Raw genomic sequence first — 20,793 nt, forward strand, 5'->3', positions numbered from 1 at the left:
GTATTCCATGTTTTAGGGGAAGAACTGCAGGCGTATGGTTGCCTTCAATTCTGCCCATGTCTGGAGAGTATCTTCACCGGCCCTGATGGCTCTGTATTTGACCCACCACCAGAGTTTAGCATCACCCTGAAGATACATGGCAGCAGTTGCTACCTTTTTGGTTTCTTCCAACTCGCCACGGCATCGAAGTATTGCTCGATGTCGAAGATGAAATTTTCCACTTTTTTAGCATACCGGTGTCACACCTCCTTTTGCCGCGCCCGAGGGGCGCAGGGGGAGTTTTTTTCCAATTAAAGGACAATCGAAACGGGATTGGTTTAATTATTTTAGAGTCGCCACTTGGGAGATTTAGGGTGTCCCAAGTCACCAATTTTAATCCCGAATCGAGGAAAAGAATGACTCTATATCATGGTCTGCGTACCAGAAATCCGGATAAGGAATTCTGTTAACCCGGGAGAAGGTGTTAGGCATTCCCGAGTTCCGTGGTTCTAGCACGGTCGCTCCACTGTTATATTCGGCTTGATTATCTGATCTTATACAAGTGTGAACTTATGTGCAAAATTTAACTTTTAACCGCTTTTATCATTTACTGTTTTTATCAAGAATTGCAACGTTGTGAAAACATATCTTGAATCACGTTGCATCAATGCACCCGTGATTGTTGACATATTTTGACTCGGCTGAGATTTGGATTTGGGTCACATAAATGTGCACCCGAATTAAGGAGAGTAAATTATTAAGACGTGCCTAAAGCAACTAGCGTATTTGTTGTTTTGGGTAAGGCCGAAAAGTTCGCTAAACGACCTGTCCCGAATTCTAAGTGTTTTAATATATATACAGTTGGAGGGCCCCGTAGCTGTGTACATTTTTTATTTGGCGAGGCTCATCTCAAGTTTTTTTTTAAAAATGAAATTGCAACGTCATGGACACGCATCTCGAACCACGTCACAATCAATGTACCCGTGATTAGAAACACATTTCGACTCCGTTGAGAATTGGATTTGGGTCACATAAATGCGCACCCGAGTTTAAGAAGGTAAGATTTATTAAGGCGCGTCCTAAAGAGTCTAACGTATTGTTATTTTTAGGAGAGTTGTGAGATTTGCTAAACAACCCGTCCTGGAACCTAGATGCTTTGATAATACACATTTAAACAAGGGCCCCGCGTCTGTGCGTTTTGTTTATTTTCATCGAGGCTCATCTCGTTCTTTTTTTTTATTATTTTTTTTTTTAAAAGGATATCCTATAACACCTACGTTTCTCGTCGTGTTTGTCTTTATCAATTGAAAACAGTAGATAGTCCTAATTAATTAAATGCTTGCAAGTTGTTTGTAATGACATTCAGAAAAGCTAAAAAAATTTCAGAAATGAGGTTGTATGTACAGTCAGCCGAACAAACAATTATAGGCCCAAATCCAGCCCATGCGTGATAGGCCAGACCTGGGCCTCTGCCTGTTCTACGCGGGCCTACTTGGTTTGCTTCGATTTGGGCTCGACCTTCATGAGGTTGAGGCCCTGAACTGATTCTTTGTTTTGTGAAATGAGTTTATCAATTTATGTGACAATATGGCAAAAGGAGAAAGAACTTTAACTAAAACGGATAGCTTTCCTATTTGGCCTACATTAGAGAATATACTACACCATCAGACTAAGTCTGAAATACAACTTATTACACTGGGCATATTTTCACCTAGCAGTATACATACAAGGCTAGCATTCGTTAACCTACATTGATATGCTTAGTATGTAGGCTGCTTCTATTGTCCAAACAAAAATGTAACTATTTCATGACATTTAGAGTAACAGTTCATGTACATATATAAAAAAACAATCTGCAGGTCCTCTCTTTTGCATTCATGCTCAAACTTTCAGTTACATTTGTGGTATTAATTGTGTACCTGGTATGGAGGACAAAGAAGGAAGGAATGGTCAGCTGGGCAGTATGCAGTAAACACAGCAACAACAGATACACAGCAACAACACAGCAACAACCAACTGAACCAAGTGTTTTCCACAGCCACAGACAACCAACAATATCTCCCAGAATACAAGGACTAGCAGATAGTCGAAACCGAGCCAGCAATCCCAGGAAAGAGTAAGGAAATAACAGTAGTAACTGAGGGTTCAAATGCAGTAAAACTAACAGTTCAACAACCAACAACCAACTCAGCCAATGCAAGCAACAGAACTTGGCCAAGACAGCTTTGACCAATATGCACTCTTGTACAACTTTCAGGCAGTGTTTGGTTACAATGTCTATTGGAAACTACCTTGTGTTTACGCTATTGTGATTTGGGACTCACTAGACCTCTCTTCAGACTAAAGTTTTTTTCTTTCTGAAGACTCAAAAGTCCAGCCCTCTTTAAGTTATCAAAATGGCTTATTTATAAGCCGAAAACCAGTGCAGTTAAGCTGCCTTTTTTGCTGCAACTTGCAGCCTGCCCATACTCTTTAAAGCCCATGCCTAAGCATCTTTTGGTGTCAGCCCCCTTTATTCCCACGCCTGGTTTTGTTTAATCAGGAGTTATGGGCATCATTTTTTATTCAATTTAAGTCCCATACTCTTATGTCTTGTTCCCCATTGGCATTAATTTAATCCCAAATTAGTACCCTACTTGTCAGCTCATTTAAACTAATCATTTTTGTTCTTTGCAAACCCCAGACTACCCCTGTTAAACCCTGGTTATCACTGTCTTGACCCTTTGCAGCATCAGGGCATTTTTGAACTGATGAAAGTTCAAATTCAGGACTGCCTAGACTGAACCTTTCAGTCATTTTTCAATGCAAACAAACTATTTCAAACAATGCTGGGGCCTTCAATCAGTGGCAAAGTATCAATTAGTCATGCGACATTATTAGCTCGTTTGATTCATTAGTTATAGAAACTAATCAACGACATTTATCGAGTCGACTATACTAATTATAGCAGGTAATAATCAGTCGCTCACATAAACAATATGTTCAGGGACCTAAAGGGCATCAGACAATTTTGTGTTCAATTACTGGGAACCTATATAAGTTTATTCATTTGACGACTAATCTAATCGAACATGTTCATCACAGAATACATTCAAATCATACACAGAAAACAATTGACCAAATAAAAGGTCTTTACAGAGATGAAAGAAATCCAAAAAAAAATAACAAAATAACAACCAAACACAAAGAGATATGCTGACAACTTATTTAGAAATAAAACAAAAGAAAGGAAAACTTACCAAAATGTTTAAATCAAACAGACCCAAATCTGATTCAACTTCGAATTTTTGAGGCCGAACAAACTTTAATCAGGGTGTTCTCACATGAGAACACCTTGATTAAGGTCTATTAGACCTCAAACCCATGTCAAAACTGGCCGGGTTCCCCAGGTGCATGTGTTTCAAGTTCTGGATTTCCAGATCTGGATTTTTAGGAGTTGTGGGTAGATTCGGACCAAACCAAGCTTGGTTTGGTCACGAGGAAGGTCAGGGGAGTGTCTGGTATGAAGATGGGATGGTTTGGCATAGATCCGGGTTCGACTCAAATCTTCAAATGAAGATTCGAGACGAACGGAAGTGATTCGAGGCTCGTGGTTAGTGGATTTGTGTTCAGGACAGTGAGGTGGTCCTAGGGTGTTCAGGAGGTGGCCACCGGCGTCCATGCCGCCGGTTTTAATGGCGAGGGATACTGGGGCGGCATGCTAGGGTTCGAGGATGAGAAGGGGCTGTGTTTAGGACGAGGGTGTACAGTGGGGAAGGTGGGGTTTGGTTTGGGGGCGTGGGGTGTAATGGAGAACTTATATATGTATTGAGGATTTAGATCCTGGCCGTTGGATCAAGTGAGATCTATGGCCAGGATCCATCCACTTAGGAAAGACGGTGTCGTTTGGGCGTGATGGTGGGTGAGACCGGGTAAAGGGCATGGATCGGGCCATGTTGACGGGTTTAGAGGAGGGCCTGGATCCGTTGGATCAATGGGGTTGGACGGCTTAGATCATCTTGCCTGAAACGACGTCGTTGAGGCGAGTTGAACAGCCTGATCTGGACCGTTCGTTTGAATCAGATCAACGGCTTTGGTAGGGATGCCGATACGGCGTCGTTTGAGTCCGTGTTTGGGCAGGCTTGTTTTGGACTGGATCAGAGTGCTGGTTTGGGCCTGTTTTATTTCATTTCTTTTGGGCCCAAACCGGTTTTCCCTCACTCTTTTACTTTTCTTCTTTTTTTTTTTTTTAATAATAATAAATAAAATAGTGAAATTAAAATCAACAACACTGTGACATTTCCACATAATTATCACAAAATATTTAAGTAAGTTAAACCACAACCTAGAACGAACGACGCACATATATTCATATTTTTGAATTTTCTTTTAACGACACATATACTTTATATATATATATATATTTTTTTGTATTTTCGTTTGATAATGACTAGATGCAAAATGGACAGACCCACAAACACATGTCACGGACAGATCGAAAAATTGTACAGCGAAACCATTTGTCACTATTTTTATTTTCTTTTGGAGCGATTGTCCGTAAAGCAAAAATCACGTGCTTACAACCGGGATCCATCGTATGGCTTTGGCTCCGGAATTTTCAGATTTTGTGCAATTGGGGAGAGGTTTGATGCACCCCTAATTTGGTTTTTGCCTCCTCGAAGTAGGCTTTGTAGTGTCGCATTGATAACATTGAGCTGGCCTGTCAAGTTATCTATGGTTTGCTGCATGGCAGTTAATCTGTCTTCCTCATATTCCCGATGGGCTACATCCTCAACACACTCCTGTTGGAGGTCCTCAAATTTGCCATGAATATTGGCAGTGTCAATGGTTGCCGTTTGCCGGTCTTTCTCAGAGTCGCGACTGATATTTGCTATGTCATTTTTAGCCTGCCGCACTCTGTGGTCCAGGTCGTCCAACCTTTGCACTAGGTTGGTGCTTAGATCAGGCACTATATCCACAATGGGCCATAATATGATAACCGTCTCTTCTAGGGACGCGATACGCTCCCCATGATTCACCATGGTCAGAAATGGTGGTAATGAAAAATGTGTTCCCTCGTCCGATGTCGAGCCTAGGCTCTGATACCAACTGTTACGCAATGCCTTCCTGATGTTCCTTGGAAGGGCAATGTAAGGCTAAGTGACCAATCTCAATATGGTTGTTGTCCGCCAACTGAGGTCCCTCCGTACGCTAGACTAGATTGTCAGTGCCGTACAGAAAAACCAATGTCGTGAGCAATTGAGAGAATTGAAATGCGCAATTATGAATGAAAGTTGATGATTGTATTAATGAATGAAAACTATTACAAAAGAATGCGGTATCGAGGGGGAGAGACACCAGTATAGAGAAATGATTGCTTGAAATGTTTGATTGCTTTATCCCCCTAATAATGCTTACAAAAATAAATATAAGTTACATTACTTGACCTAGCTAAGCTAGAGAAACACACTAAATGAAAATAAAGTAAAACTACTCTATAATTACTATGAAAAAGGACTTAGTTTATTACAAGGTAGAACCAAGTCCGATGGCACCAACTTTATCTTTCAGGTTAGGGTCTGCGCGCGCGATGTTGTTGGCACGCACGACACTTGTTGTATTTTCCTGCGGTTGGGCGCTGGTGCTTGGCATCAGGGTTTGTGAGCGAGGCGCTGTTGGAATAGACCTGCAGCTGGGAGTTGGCGTGGTATCATCATGATTTGTGCAAGCAGCATTGTCTGTGCGCGCGATACTGTTGGCATCTGCCAGCCGCTGGGCGATGGCGAGAGTTATAGATGGGGCGACAGAGGCACATGCGCGCTTGTCACTTGGCGTTGCCAAGACCGCGGGGCCAACCATGGCACTAGGCGTTGGGAGGCTTGCTAGGACGCCATGGAGTGCGTCCAAGGGGTCATGGGGCGTGGCTGGAAAGCAGCCCATGACATAACACATGTTTGGTATAAGGTACTAATGTTAGGAAAAGTTCCAAATCACATAAAAGATTTTGGCCTACATGACATGTTTAATATGTATTGTGAAATGCAAATACATTACTTGAATAAGTTTTAGGGAGTATTCATACTAAAATAAATATTTTGCTAATACTTCAAGCCTCGCCTTTTGAAACTGGATATGCTTAAACCCGTCAAGTCTTGAAGTAGGAGGCATTCATATGCATATAAAATTTATTCAATAAAATATTTTGGATTATATTTTAAATATTACTTTACTACTATATATAAATGGACAATAGGGACGAACACAACATTTTCAAATTGTACAAAACATTCTATGACTTGTACTATATACCTGGGCCAGTTTTATTGGTGGGTGGTTTCTTTTTTTAAACTCTGTTAACACGTGTTATATTTCTCTTTTCCATAAACCAACATTTACATTCTTATTGATTCATCAGATGGAAAACACGTGATTTCTTCTTTTCATTTCATATTGTTTTGGTTCTTATTCGATATAAATATAAACTATTGATGTGTCCTTTACTCTTCTTTTGCTTTTATTCCTCCTCTTCTTCTTCCGTTAAAAATGCAAATTTAAGGAGTCTGTTCATAGGTATGTTATTTTACGGTGTTTAATTCTCTTTTTCTCTGTCAAATCTAAGTATTCTTTTTGGATTTTCTTATCACGTTATTTGTGTGTTAGTACTACTTTTACTGTATCTTGAAAGTGAAACAAATTTGTGTTTAGTTTTCGCGTTGTGGCAATTTATATGGAAAGGTTTTTCGATGTTATTTACTTTGTGCTTCTCGGAAAATTGGAAATGAACTTATGAGAAGAGTGAGTTTACTTCAAAAACAGATTTGTGTTGGAGCGAAGATTTTGTTGTTCTTCTCCTGATCACTAGATGACTTTGCACTTTCAGTCTGTCAGCTTGGGTTCCTTCATCTATTATTCTTTATGGTGTTCCAAGTTCCAATTTCAATTTTGGCCTCCTACTCTGGTCGATTTACTAATTCTGCATATTGCATGTTCTTAGCTTGTGGATTGCTACTTATTTTTGTGAATATAATTTTCAAAAAATTTCATCAGGTACCACAAGTGCTAGCATTTCAATGATTAGATCAGATACAAATGATATTACTTTATGTTGTGGATCTTGCATTATTGTTGATATGTTTTACACGAGAGTCCTTTTTTCTTCTTAACCCTTGCCCTTTCTCATTGACGTATTCCTTTTTCTCTAGGTATCAACTTCTCCGATCGATTTTCTGTATTCATTAATCTCTTCTATATTAGAAATTATGCCGGTGGATTTTTCTAACTGGCCTCCTTTCCGGTTTACTTTCTTTAATTTTCTTTCTTTTGGCACTTGGTTCTTAGAAATTGCACCCAAGAGGGAGTGATTTATGCGTCAAAAAGAAAGTTAGTCAATGTGAATATGATACATTAATCTTACTTAGTAAATTAAATAAAAACAGTCTATAAGTAGCATATATCATGTGAAGTATTTTGATGAAATAAGTAACCACATGTTAGTTAGCTTGATAAGCAAGTCGCAGAGTTCTCATATATTTGCTAAGGAGTTGATGCACATTCAGAAACACATTAAACAAAAGGAAGGTTTCTTTGAGACCAAGCAACGAATGCACTTTTAAGTTAACTGAGTATTGTGGTATTATGTATCCTTGAAATTTTAGACTCAAAACATGTCAAGAGCTGTCCAAAATCACAATAGATCATTATAGACTATGTCCACAACACGTACATCCCAATGGCTCCATCTCTTACATTGGCCATATTGAGGGTGCAGTTCCGATCCACAATTGCTTTGGCAGGGTAATATTATGATTTTCCCTGTTTCATACAAAGCTATTTGTTTCAGGATTGTTTTTTACTGAATGTGCTTTGTTTTAATATGTTTTTCCTCTTTTGGTCTTTCGAAGACTATCCTTACCAAATTGGACCCTAAAACCTTCTCTTTCAATGGTAGCAAATTAGGTGACATTGATGAACTGAGAATACATATCCATGATTGTGAATGTCCTTTTCTAATTCCAATAAAGGAATTTCTATGTTCTTCATGATGGAGATTAATCGATTAACTTTTTGGTATAAAGAAAGCAAATAAGGAATTAAAGAACAATAACAAAGATGGTATTTAGCTTTATCAAAAAGAAAAAAAAATGGTATTTTCGAGAAAATAGGAGTATGTACACTGTAATTCTGTCTTGTTGAGTGTCACTAAAGAAATTAATTAAGAAGCGGCATAATTCTTTCTTGCTTTAGAAAGTAATATGAGCGTGATGTAAGTATGGGATGTGGAGTCATCTGGATGTATATATGTCTGATGTAAGTGATCTACATTTATTTTTATCTTAATGGCTTCCCTTTTAAACATACGCGGAAGATCAGGAAAAATGTTAAAATCCTTAATTTGCTCCATTTCAAAGTTCACATTTAATCAAGAATAAAAAAAAAATTGTTCTGATGTTGCTTAGGCAAATATGTCCATGTCTGAAGTTGGTTAAATAAGCAACATTCCTTATATTTTTGGAAGAAACACTCAACATGATTCAGGGAATTCATAGGTAGCTATTGATGGGTATCTTTCTCTATATAAATTAGTAAATGGAGCTATTGATGAATTATGCCTAAATTACCTTTGAGAAAATCCTGTGGTTTAATCCTTTGGTTCTTGTTTCTTTTTATTTGGGATTGATGTGTTATGAGTTGTTTAACCATTTACATCTATGTATTTGTGAAGAGACTATTTATCAAATGTTCACTTCTTTTAAAAGTTTTTTGAGCACATTTTTCTTTTATAGACATATCATCCATAAGTGGAGGCCTACGCTGTATTTAACATATTTCGACTTCACTGTTTGGTAGGTATGTAGAAATAAGAAACTGTAAATTCAAACAGTATCTTGTCTTGTAAAGTAGAATATTGAGTAAATGAATAGTAGTACATTCTACATCAAGCTGTTGGGCCCGGGCTTCATGCACGGGCATCAAATTCTAGTATATATATAGTCCAAATAAATCTCATGGGCCAATATAATTAGATTAAGAGAAATTTTCATAAAGCACTATCTTTTATTAGTAATTAGCCATCTATAGATACCATTTGCTATATTACGGATTATAGATATCTTTTATGTAGTTATAAGATGTATTTAATGTATTTAAGTTATTGTATTCATGAATACAGTAGCAAAAATAGGCGTGAATCAGGGAAGTCCAGCTAATCAGTTGTTGTATTCGACTGTATTTACGGCGTGAAATAGGGGATTACACTGTTTTAAAAACGGAAAGTGGATCAATTAACATAACATACTCCTAATATAACTCAACAAACTCAATTATAACACACAAATTTTGTATTTTCAGTTATAAAAAAGATTCTCAACCGAAAAATACCCCAAAAAAAATAGCAATTTTCACAGAAATTATATAATACATCTGAATACATAAATTATATTAATTAAAAAAATTATGGATACATTCATGGCATATAGTGAGACAGTGAATACAATGAAATACATAGAATACATCAGGATACATTGAAATACAATGAGAAAAAAGACAGTGAATAAAATGAAATACATGGAATACAACGAGATACATTGAATTACAATGAAAAAAAAAGACAATGAATACATTGAAATATATTAACACAAAATCAAGTTGCTCGGCCCCAAACTCCATTGTCTTTGTTCAAGAACAAACCCTAATTTCCGGCGAATCCGCCGTTCACCGGAAGCCGGTAGTGAAAATGGGTATTCGAAGAAATCTATGGAAAACTGGATTTGAAGAGAATGGCGAAAGCAGTACTTGGGAAAGTTATGGAGAAGCAATTGAATAATACTTTGAGTTGGAATGCAGAGGATTTGTGCTATGAACAAGTTGAATATGGTGCTATTGATGCTTTTGTGTCGTTTGAGTTAGGGAAGAATTTGTTTAATATACTGTCGAATAGAAATAGTCGTCGTGTTAAGTTTCAACCATGGCTGCTGCTAAAAGAGATATTGAGGAGGTACTCCGTCGCCACCGGAATTACTTTTTTTGGTGTCTTTGGAATATGGTTCTGTATTATTGTAGTCCCACTGATCAGCCCATGAATTCTCGTATGCATTGTTCTTCTTCATATCTTCTTTCTTTGATCAAAGATGAGAATTTTGGAAAAAAGAAAGAGTAATTAGAGGAAGAGATCCACGAAACTTTGGGAGAAAAGAGAGTTGATATTAGAGGAAGAGGTCCACGAAATTTTGGGAGAATGGGATGTATCAAATTAGAGAGAGAAAGAAAAAAGTGTAACTGATTAGCGTATTTAGTGGCTTAGGGCTAGGAGAAAACCAAAATTAAATATTTTGCTATAAATCTTAAAAGGTATCTATAGAATATAATTTTTTTAAATGGTATTTATTTAAAATAAATAAGGTGTTAACATTTGCTATAGGAGGTAAAAATTCCTTAGATTAACTATATTAGTCCAATATATATGGATTAAATAAATAAGTCATAATCCATTGGGCTAGCCCATTTAGTTGGGCTACAAATGATGAGCCCATATCATTAGGCCCAAGATATCATCTTCCTAGAGGCCCGATTTGGTGCCACACGTGAAATGACGTGACACGCCAAGTCAAGCGGAAGAGCCAATAGGATCATGCCACATGTCAAAATGACAAGACATGCCTAGTCAAATTAAAAGGGCAATGAGACTGTGCCACGTGTGCAAGTGACATGTTCTGGCCAATCAAATTAGTTCTTGTCACGTTTCATTCTGATTGGTCTGAAAGAGTTTGTTCTTATCACAACTCTTTCCTCTCACAACTATAAATAGGGGTCTTCATAACTTAGAAAAGACACTAGAAGTTATAACAAGAAGCAAGAGAGAGCTCGTGAATCAAACGCCGCAATTTTATACAAGTTTCAAGCTTCAAGCAATCAAGTTCAAGTTCAAGCTCAAGAACGAAGAACAAATCAAGATTCAAGGAGTACGAGTTCAAATCAAAGTTCGTGCTAGTTGAATTCAAGATCATTATTCGTGACAACAAATATAGATTCAAGATCAAGCACAAAGGCCCTTGAATTTATTTACTATTGGAAAGAAGAATCAGAGGATTCATAGAGATTGTATACTCATATTACTTGAAATCAAATACCACGATTGATGCAATATTTTTCGGTTTCGATTATTTTCTTGACGTAATTTATTGTCTACAGATATAAATAGCGGGAGCAATTTCAGTATCAAGCTTGCATTAATATAATAATATATTTTAATCAAGCATAAAGTTTGAAGGATAATTTTGTCTTTAACTAAGATAATGCATGCATTAAAACCAATTGCATTGTTGATACCGGGATTTCCTATGTATCAATTATGCATATGATAATACCAAATATGGTGCATAACTAATGCTTGCATAACTAATGCATATGTTCAAAATGTGTACCTAACAAGGTATTATTAATACACAAAGATCATTGTCCGTGCTAGTTGAATTCAAGATCATTGTTCGTGACAACAAATATAGATTCAAGATCAAGCTCAAAGGCCCTTGAATTTATTTACTATTGAAAAGAAGAATCAGAGGATTCATAGAGATTGTATACTCATATTACTTGAAATCAAATACCACGACTGATACAATATTTTCGGTCTCGATTATTTTCTTGACGTAATTTATTGTCTACAGATATAAATAGCGGGAGCAATTTCAGCATCAAGCTTGCATTAATATAATAATATATTTTAATCAAGCATAAAGTTTGAAGGATAATTTTGCCTTTAACTAAGATAATGCATGCATTAAAACCAATTGCATTGTTAATACCGTGATTTTCTATGTATTAGTTATGCATATGATAATACCAAATATAGTGTATAACTAATGCATATGTCCAAAATCCGACCTGCCGGATTCGAACCAGCGACCTAAGGATTGCTATGGAAGCACACTACAGTCCTCCGCTCTACCAACTGAGCTAAGGTCGGTGTTGTAGTTGAATTCAACATTGACATCTATTAATTGTTTTCCTTATAGAAGATATAGATTTAGTTACTTATGTATTTATATTTTCTTAAAATATCTAAATTTAATTTCAAAAATAATACATGAATTAGTACTTTAACATACACAATATATATATATATATGTTTAGATCTTCAAGCTCCAATTATGTCTTTTTTTCTTGGAAAGCGAAGTACTACATCACTTTGCATCAACAATTGTGTTCCCAGTAATTTAACCTACATATTGTAATTTTTTATTGTTGAGATAATGCTGTTTATATCCAATATCATACTCGTTACTGTTTTAATATTGTTTTACAGATTTGTATAGCTATCTTTTTTTCAAGTGATTTTTTATCTTTTTATGAAAATTTAGCATTGAATTGCGAAATGTGCAGTACTATAATTCGATCTATAAAGATCCTTAGTAAGTTTAAAAGGCGTCAGTCATTCATTGAGTAAATTTCATTTTGAATATTGTAGATAACTGAAAAAATCATTTATCCATTAAAAGTGACATTATGTCATCATTCACAGCTTAATACGTGGAACTCAGCCAGTCATCTATTCAAAATGCAACTAAAGGCCACGAATGTTGCTAAGTATATTAAATATTAAGATATTTGAATATGAATACATATCTTATCGTTAAGATGTTCTCTAAATACGGGATAATTACAAGTGTTTTTTTTTTCTTAGCATCTGCTTGGGTATAATTCACATTTATTTAATAATTAATAAAAAAAAATAATGTTTAAATACAACATTCCGAATAAAATCTTAATCTACATGGTGATGGCTTGCATCCTATATTATATTGCTACAAGCATTTGACAACTGATCAAAGTACAGAATTAAAGCCAAAAGAACTTTGTCGAAAATGAACTCGAATCACTTGCCAGAGTATTACGAATAAACTATCAAAAAACAGGGAGAAATTGATATGTTACAGTAGCTAAGATTGCCCTTATTGTATAAAATGCCTTCACAATTTTAATCTAACATATGGCTCGTATAGTTATAATGAGACATAACAAGGAAAAACTATAGGCCTATCAATTCTCATTTGCCCTGTGCCTTGAAATGTGTAATTACATGGCCCTATGTACACCTTACGGCTACATAGGAGATGTGGTTGTTCCATTTGTAGAACCATTTCTTTTCTTCTTCTCTGCTCTCTTGTTTCTCTGAATGTCCAAAATTTTTGGTTCCACCCTTCTGTTGTGAACTTTATGCTGTTTAATAATATGATCCAACAAACAAATGAGTATTATCATCTACAAATGAGACCCCGGCCAATTTTTTTAGCTTGCTTGTCTTCTAGAAAATGGTTTCTGGCAAATTAGTAGCTTCTCGTCACTGCTTTCAACCTCTACAACTCTCGCGTCCCATTTTAACCTTGCGGCATGAACTCTTGCTAACTCAATAAGAGGGACACTATCACGTATAATCACCCAGCCCTGCAGCATACAAATAGAGGTTAGCAAAAATAACATACACAAAGTCAGCCAAGTGATAACGACTTTCCTAAATGAGCATTGCATGCATGCACTATGTTTGAGTAAGTTAACAATGACTGAAAGTGGGTGTATCGGGGTTTTAGTACACAAGATCGGAGGTTAAACGGCACGTTGAGGTAGAAATAACAGATATCTCATAAGTAGGGCGTAATGTTTAGGTTGCAAAGAGCGGATATAGACCACAATAACTTGTACAACCTCATTCAAAGTTGCAGTCTAATGCACATGAGTGGGAAGAAGAAAAGGATGCTTATAAAAAAGAAGATGGGAAAAATGGGAAAAGAAACTAGTGATAGGAAAAGGGTCTACTAAGAAAAAAATGAAATACAGTTCTCTTGCGAAGTATAGAGCTATATGAGTGGGCATTATATGCTGCAGCATCAAACCACTATGTTCTGTACTTATGGAGCCCACTTCAATGCCTCTCTAGCTAAGATAAGGACTTATCAGTCTCGGATACAATAATGGGAGTGGAGAACAGGAGAAGCTGAATGCCTGAAGTCCTTTTGCAACCCAAATCCCACTACAAATTTAAAAAGCCTTGGTTCCGTGAACCACACTTTGGTTGCTTGTAAACGAAGTGGATAAATCAAATAGAGCTATCTTAATTATTGTCGTATTGCATCATTATAACCATTAGAGCTAAAAGTCAATACTTGTTGACTATCAAGATGTCCATCTAACTGCTGCATGATTACGAAATGAGGTTATGCAAGGTATAGCAACAAATATACATACCTCTGGACGAAGAACACGATCTATCTCAATAAACAGATCAAACATCAGACATCTGCTATGTTGGCCAAATTCCAGTGACAGAAGTCCATTAGCATGTACTAGATCATAAGTTCTCGGATATGTTGGAAATGCCTCACACCTGCAAAGGAAATACTAAGTAAAATTAGTCACTGAATCCAAAATAAACAAATAAAAAAGGTCGTTTTGCTAAAGTTTATGTGACTCGCAATCAACTATTTTGATTAGTCAAAATTTTCATTACTGAAACCCAAGTCGGTGTCAAAAGTATTCAGAAGTTCGCCTATGTCTGTTAAGACGAGTCATCAACAAGCATGTATCAGTCTTGCCGACTAACTATGCAATACAGTATTCCCACTTAACACCAGAAATACAAGTTGAATAAAGAATATTTTTGCTGCTTTTACATCATTTTCACAGTTTTGAAGCAATATTCAAATACAGGGAATTTGCCCTGAGAACTTGCAACACTATAATTCCAAGTAGAGAAAAGCTATGTGGCAAGCTCTGTCCTCTTGCAATTCTTTCAAAACTATTTTAGCCTCCAAATCATACAGGTCGTTATAGAAAAGACATTTTTCTAGCAAGCATGAAATGCATGACAAAGCTGTCTAATTAGTTACCACATCGTTACCTCCTCACCTGATTTTGTATCTCTGGTAGTTACTAAAGAAACCCCAAATGAAGATTATCCATTGACTAACTAGCACAATACAATTTATTTTGTTTTATTTTTTGCTTTTGATTAGTCAAGCACAAACCAGTACCTTCAAGAGGATAAAACAAAGCTCCCAAAAAGCTAATAAAAGTGATACTAAGAGTTTAGATTGACAAACATATTACTCAATTATCTGTACTTTGTTCTTTATTATGGTATGTGCTCACCCTCTTCATCTCAATCACAGAAAATGAGTTAATTAGCATAAACCTAGTCCAACTTTTAAGTGTCTAAAGCCAAAGCTAAAAGATAAATTTCATGTAAACAGTTGGAAAGGAACTCTGTGGGACAGTAGCTTGGTTAAGGAAATCTAGTCATTGAACCTAGTTATGACTGAATAAATCGCAAAACCAATGAATTGTGAAAGGTGAAGACTCTAAGGGAAGGATCAAACTTGAATAGAATCGATGAACATAGGCTTAATGGTGATCTGGTAATTCCAGTTCGAGATAGTGTTGGTCAACCAGATAATATGACTTGTTAGGTACATCAATTATTAGAATTAGAGTTAGGGCGATCAGAAGCTATCATCCAAATTCAATTTACTGACTAATTGTATTTAGCATCCTCTATATCATGTAACAAAACAAATGTTGCATGTATTAAAAGTTGACATTAATCAAGCACATTCCTTCACAAAGAAAGAGAGAAGAATTTACCAATCATGCAAAACACCAACAAATCCCCTGTCGAGAATTAGGGGAAGATAATTAGGCCCACTAGTGGGAATCACGTTCATGACCCATGCTGACTTTCGTGCATCCAGTAGGGCAGCATTCAGACCACCAAAATGGGCGTTCATGTCCAACACATTTCTAAGCATATTATAGGGAGGAGAAGGATCATCATCACCAGGTCTCTTTGGGTGATCAGAAAATATTAAAGGTGAAAGAAGTGACCAATAGTTGTTAACTGCTGAATTCCAGTTAAGGGAATCCTCATCAAGAGCTTCAGATTGCAAACCTAATAAAACACAGAGCGTTACCATTAGATGTTCAGAGGAAACTAAATAACAACATGAAACAGAGTGCTCCACATTTGAAACATTTGAGAATTGAGGATAGCCCATTACCATGAATCTTAAGTTCGCTGGAGTTCAATTTTGCCCTAGAAGGCCACTTTGTCCTTTCTTCAATAGGAATCCACCGGCGGCTTTGAGTTCCAGCAATGCATGCTTGGAGTGGTCGATAATACGGGGATTCAATGTCCTGTCCTTTACTGCAGAGAGAAGGCCCAACACCTGGTCTCCTGTAAATAGAAGCAAATTTTCATAGTCACACAATCGTTGCTCACATGCCACTTGATCAAAGATATGCACCTATTGAGGGTCAGGAAATGGTAAGAATCAAATGAAGATACGTGTGCATGGTCTGCGCACCTTGCAAAATAACATTTCTTTAAACTTGTCTTTTTCCATACAGCAGTTTCATCTTGTTGTGACAACAGCTCCCAGCACATACTTTCAGCAAAATTCCGGACAAAGTTCCATTTTTTCAGGCTCACTTTGTTGCGGAGGGAGCGCTGAGTATTCGTAACAGTTGAAGTCCAGACAAAATATCCACCAGGCCTCAATAATCGATCAACTTCAACAAGAAGAATACCATCTGTACCAGAATTCAGATTTAATTAAGGTAACAGATAAATGATATAAAATATTTAAATTGTACATTAGTTATAGGGCACATATTTGAGAGGTGGGAAGAATCTTTATGAAGCTAATAACTAGTATAGTACTGAATCACACAGACTTTGAAAAGTTTGCTCCAACGTCATAGCAGTTCCTAAAAGGAAAGAGAAGCATTACACCCAAGAGTATGGCTTAGTGGTCAATGAAGTGTGAAGAGAACCACGAGGTCTTAAGTTCAAGTACCAGCGGAGGCAAAAAATACTAGGTGATTGCAACTCTTCCCATCAGCCTAAACCTTGGTCACTAGAGTTAACCGATACTTATACTGGTGGGAGGTAGCAGGTACCTAGTGGAATAGTCGAGGTGCACGAAACCTGAATCGGACACTACTATCATAAAAAAGAAGCAACGATTTAAAGAAAGCACCAAAGATAAGGCCTCCCCCAAGATTCGTTACTCTTCAGTGAAAATGTGATGTAACATTTGAAAGAATCAATATGAACTTGATTCTTCCCAAACTTTTGTTACCAATGGCAGTATGCAAAAGATACTGGCCATCAGATTACTTGTTAAATGGGTGCTGTCTCAGAACTTTTGTCAGATCCCTCTTCTTCAGGGGAGGAGCAGACAAACCAAATAACAAATCTGTATTTGGAAAAACAAGGTGTGATCTGTGAAGGTTCATGGGATCGGCCTTAGAACTGCATCACGACATATATAAATATATACATATAGGAGCATAGTCTGGTTGAGTAAACACTGCTCGTCAAGTTTCCATTTATTTCATTACAAATCACCTGATGCATTTATAGAAGCTGCTTCTATGTTCCTAATGCCATGCATGAATTATGAAATATCACTTGGTTACCAATTTATACCAAAGTGAGACCTAAATGAGGTTCTACCCGAACTTTGTACTAAACATGCGCATATGCATAATTTTCCAGGTAACGAGAATTGAAAATATTAACAACGTACATATTTATGCATGCGTCTTAAAACAAACTGGTAAATAACAGAATTGTCACTTTTTCCAACTGGCTTATGAAGAGTACCTTTCTGATCCCAGTCGACATGACATTCTGCACAGTGTATCATATCAAAGGAAAGAGATGGATAAGGCAACTGCTTTGAATTAAATGATCCAATCATTGCTGGGAGACCTCTTTCAAGTGTTAGCTGAACTTGACTGCCCGAAGCTTCATAGTTTGCAACACACATGGTCAATAGTTGACTAGAAAAGAGATGTGCCCCAAAACTGCCATAACCACATCCGATATCCAAGATAGTTCGGACCTGGAAAGGAAGCAGGATTATCCAGTAGTTAGAGTTTGGTGCAACTTTAATGGCACCAGACAAAAAGGAGAAACTGGGGCTAAATAGAACTAATATTTCCAAATCTGATAGAAAGCAGTCCTTCAAGGGACGAAGAGAAATTTAAACAAAAATTCAACGAGAACAAACGATGGAGAGAAATAAAAAAGAATTTCATAACTACACAATGAAAAATTTCCTGTATGTTATACAAGCTTTCTTAACGAACTACAGCAAAAATATCTGAAAATAATGTAACTGTACTATCAAGATATGTATATAGCAAGCAAAGCAGTGGAAACCATTGTTCACTTGTTGATGGAATTTTAGCATATATAAGAGGAATTCCGAATACAAGGATGAACACTGGAGCACAAGTGAAAGTACAACCAGAAACCAGGTCCAACAATTAGAATCCACTTACTCCAGCTTGTGCAAAGTTCGATTCATTCCGTAGTCCAATCATTTCTGCTATTTGATGTGAGTAGTCTTCAATGCTGTCAAACATAGCAGAGTCCGAACGAAAGGAAATCTGCTCTTCTTCTAACATCATCAACCTATCATGGCATGAAATGAGGAGAAACATAAGCACAGGAGCAGATAATACAATCATAGTTAAGCAAATGAAAATTGAACTTTGCAATCACCTTTTTGTCAAACTTCCAGAGGAGAGTACCTCCTGTGCAGTAATATTAACATTTGCATGCCAAATGACGTCTCTACCGGTAGGCCACCTAAGAGGAATCTTGTAATTGACAGGGGGAAGTACCAAGCAAGTTTGTCTTGAACCAGGTCCACATTGGCGGTCAAACTCCTCGCCTTTAGAAAGGCCAAAATCAAGATTTTCTGACACATTGAAGCATGGAACAAAGTTCTCAGATTCGGGAGGACAATATTCCATATCTTTCACATTTGCAGCACCAAGAGATAGCTTCCCTATGTCCCTCAAGTCCGATACTACTTGCTCCTGAAGCTGCCTGTATCCATGGTATATTTGACCTCTCGATGAAGAAGTTATCGAAATTGTCCACCAAAAGGATCCGGTAAGAGCAAGAATTATTATGACAACTAAGCTCAGCCTGATCAAAAGCAAAGTGTACTTAAGCCTATTTCGGCCAGTTCCAGGGCTAAATGGATCAGATAGTAAGCCATTTTCACCCAAACTTTGTTTTGAAGGAGAATTATCCGGAAACAGCATCCGGGAAAGGAATTTGATAGACAAATGAGTCTGATCACCAGCTGCGCGATTACGCTCCAAATCTTCCTTTTCTGTTTTATCTTTCATCTGAGAATCATCCCAAATATCAGGACCATTAAGTGATAACCTCCCCCCACCTGACACACCTCTATGGAGTGGCCTTGACATGTTCCAACCTGATAACCCCCAAGAAGAGAACTTCATTTACATAAATAAACAATAACATGCATAAATAAACTTTATCTATAGGAACAAGATCAAATCACACTTTTCCAACTAGATCCATGGACCCCCCAAATGAACCTCATAACAGTAATCATTTACAAAGCAATCTAATGGTGCAATTCACCGTCAGAAACAGTGTCAACAAAAGCAGATACATTAAACTAAACTAAGATACTAAATGGTTATGCTACTATAAGAGTGTGAACAAGTTCTTTCCTTATCCACCAAGTAAAAGCTGAGATTTAGTTGAGTAAAAATGGAAGTAAAGTCAGTTCAGTTTACTACACAAACACAGAAATAAAAAAACCAGAACACCCCAATTTAGATCAATTCAATAAGTAAAAGACAAAAATGGAATCTTTTTACAAAAACAAGCAAAACCCACCAAGGAAAAAAAACCAGAAACCACAGGAAAGTAGTTGCAAAAAGAGAAAAGCTTTGAATACCTCAAGAAAAAATAAGTGAAACCCAGTTTCTTAATAGCAAAAAGCCTTCAACTTTGCTTATCAAATTCCCAAAAAATCAAGAATTGACTTCTTTTTCTTCCTGAATTTCAGCTCCCACTGGAAAACACCACAGTGTTCTTCACATTCAAACAAATTCCCAATCTCTGACTATAAGCTTTTACCAACGCGGTTTTAGATTGTTTAGAGAGAGAGAGAGGGAGAAAAAGAGAGAGAATATAATGCAGTAGAAGTATGGATCCAATCAGTACAAGTTTGCTCGCTCGTGAAAAAGAGTAAAAAGACACTCTTTCAATCTACTCCTCCTGCAAATGAGAACTGTGTACATACACATGTAGACATAGCTAATAAAATCATCAATATTTTAATTAATACGTTGCAGTAGTATAATACTAATAAAAAGAAACTACATGTTCTGAAAGAGGCATACACATTTCAGGCTAGTTAAGGCAGAGAGAGAAAATGAGATTACTAATAAAGACGCTAAGTGGGGGGTGGGGGGGGGGGTATTAGTAGCTTAGACTTCAAACACAACTGTAATTCTTCACTATTTAAACATTTGTGAGAGTGACGCAAGATGATAGGAACCGACTTTATTGAACTCACTCGTCTTTCTTATTCTAAGATTTTCTAGTGGGTGAAATACCATTGAATAATCTTTCATTGGATCAATTATCATTTATATATATAGATTTTAAATTTTATATACTGAAGTTTTTTTTCTACATTATGCGAATTCAGTATTTAAACCCTATAGGTTCAACTTTTAAAAAATTTTGCGTTAAATTCATTATATTTTTAAAGTTATGAGTTCATATCTACTATTTTTGTAATTTTAATAAAAAATTTGTTCCACGTTAAAAGTTATGGGAACTTGTCGTTAATACACTACATCTAGCCCTGGCTATATGTAGTTACTGTTGTAAGGTCTCGTTTGGCCATAACTTTTTTTCCCGAAATTTTCTCATATCTTTCCAAAATTAGTGTTTGGCCATAAAATTTTCAATTTTCACTTGAAGATGAATTTAAGAAT

At 36.6% G+C, this 20,793-nt stretch overlaps 1 protein-coding gene and 1 non-coding gene across 2 annotated transcripts; both read right to left on the bottom strand.

Annotated features, from left to right (window-relative positions):
• Positions 1 to 11,832: 11,832 nt before the first annotated feature.
• On the bottom strand, positions 11,833 to 11,920 carry TRNAY-GUA (transfer RNA tyrosine (anticodon GUA)). Its single transcript is given in 2 exon segments — positions 11,833 to 11,868; positions 11,884 to 11,920. It is a non-coding gene; the product is annotated as a tRNA-Tyr (tRNA).
• Positions 11,921 to 12,808: 888 nt separating this feature from the next.
• Positions 12,809 to 20,178, bottom strand: LOC104212700 (probable pectin methyltransferase QUA2). The gene is made up of 9 exons (XM_009762047.2): positions 19,743 to 20,178; positions 18,521 to 19,247; positions 18,298 to 18,430; positions 17,615 to 17,855; positions 16,311 to 16,536; positions 16,005 to 16,180; positions 15,592 to 15,895; positions 14,197 to 14,335; positions 12,809 to 13,398 (listed from the first exon to the last, which is right to left on the bottom strand). The coding sequence occupies exons 2-9, from the start codon at positions 19,237 to 19,239 to the stop codon at positions 13,243 to 13,245; spliced, it is 2,094 nt and encodes a 697-aa protein (XP_009760349.1). The 5' UTR covers positions 19,240 to 19,247; positions 19,743 to 20,178; the 3' UTR covers positions 12,809 to 13,242.
• Between the last annotated feature and the right edge of the window lie 615 nt (positions 20,179 to 20,793).

The sequence above is a fragment of the Nicotiana sylvestris genome, chromosome 4 (assembly GCF_000393655.2).
Source record: "Nicotiana sylvestris chromosome 4, ASM39365v2, whole genome shotgun sequence".
Classification (NCBI taxonomy): Eukaryota; Viridiplantae; Streptophyta; class Magnoliopsida; order Solanales; family Solanaceae; genus Nicotiana; species Nicotiana sylvestris.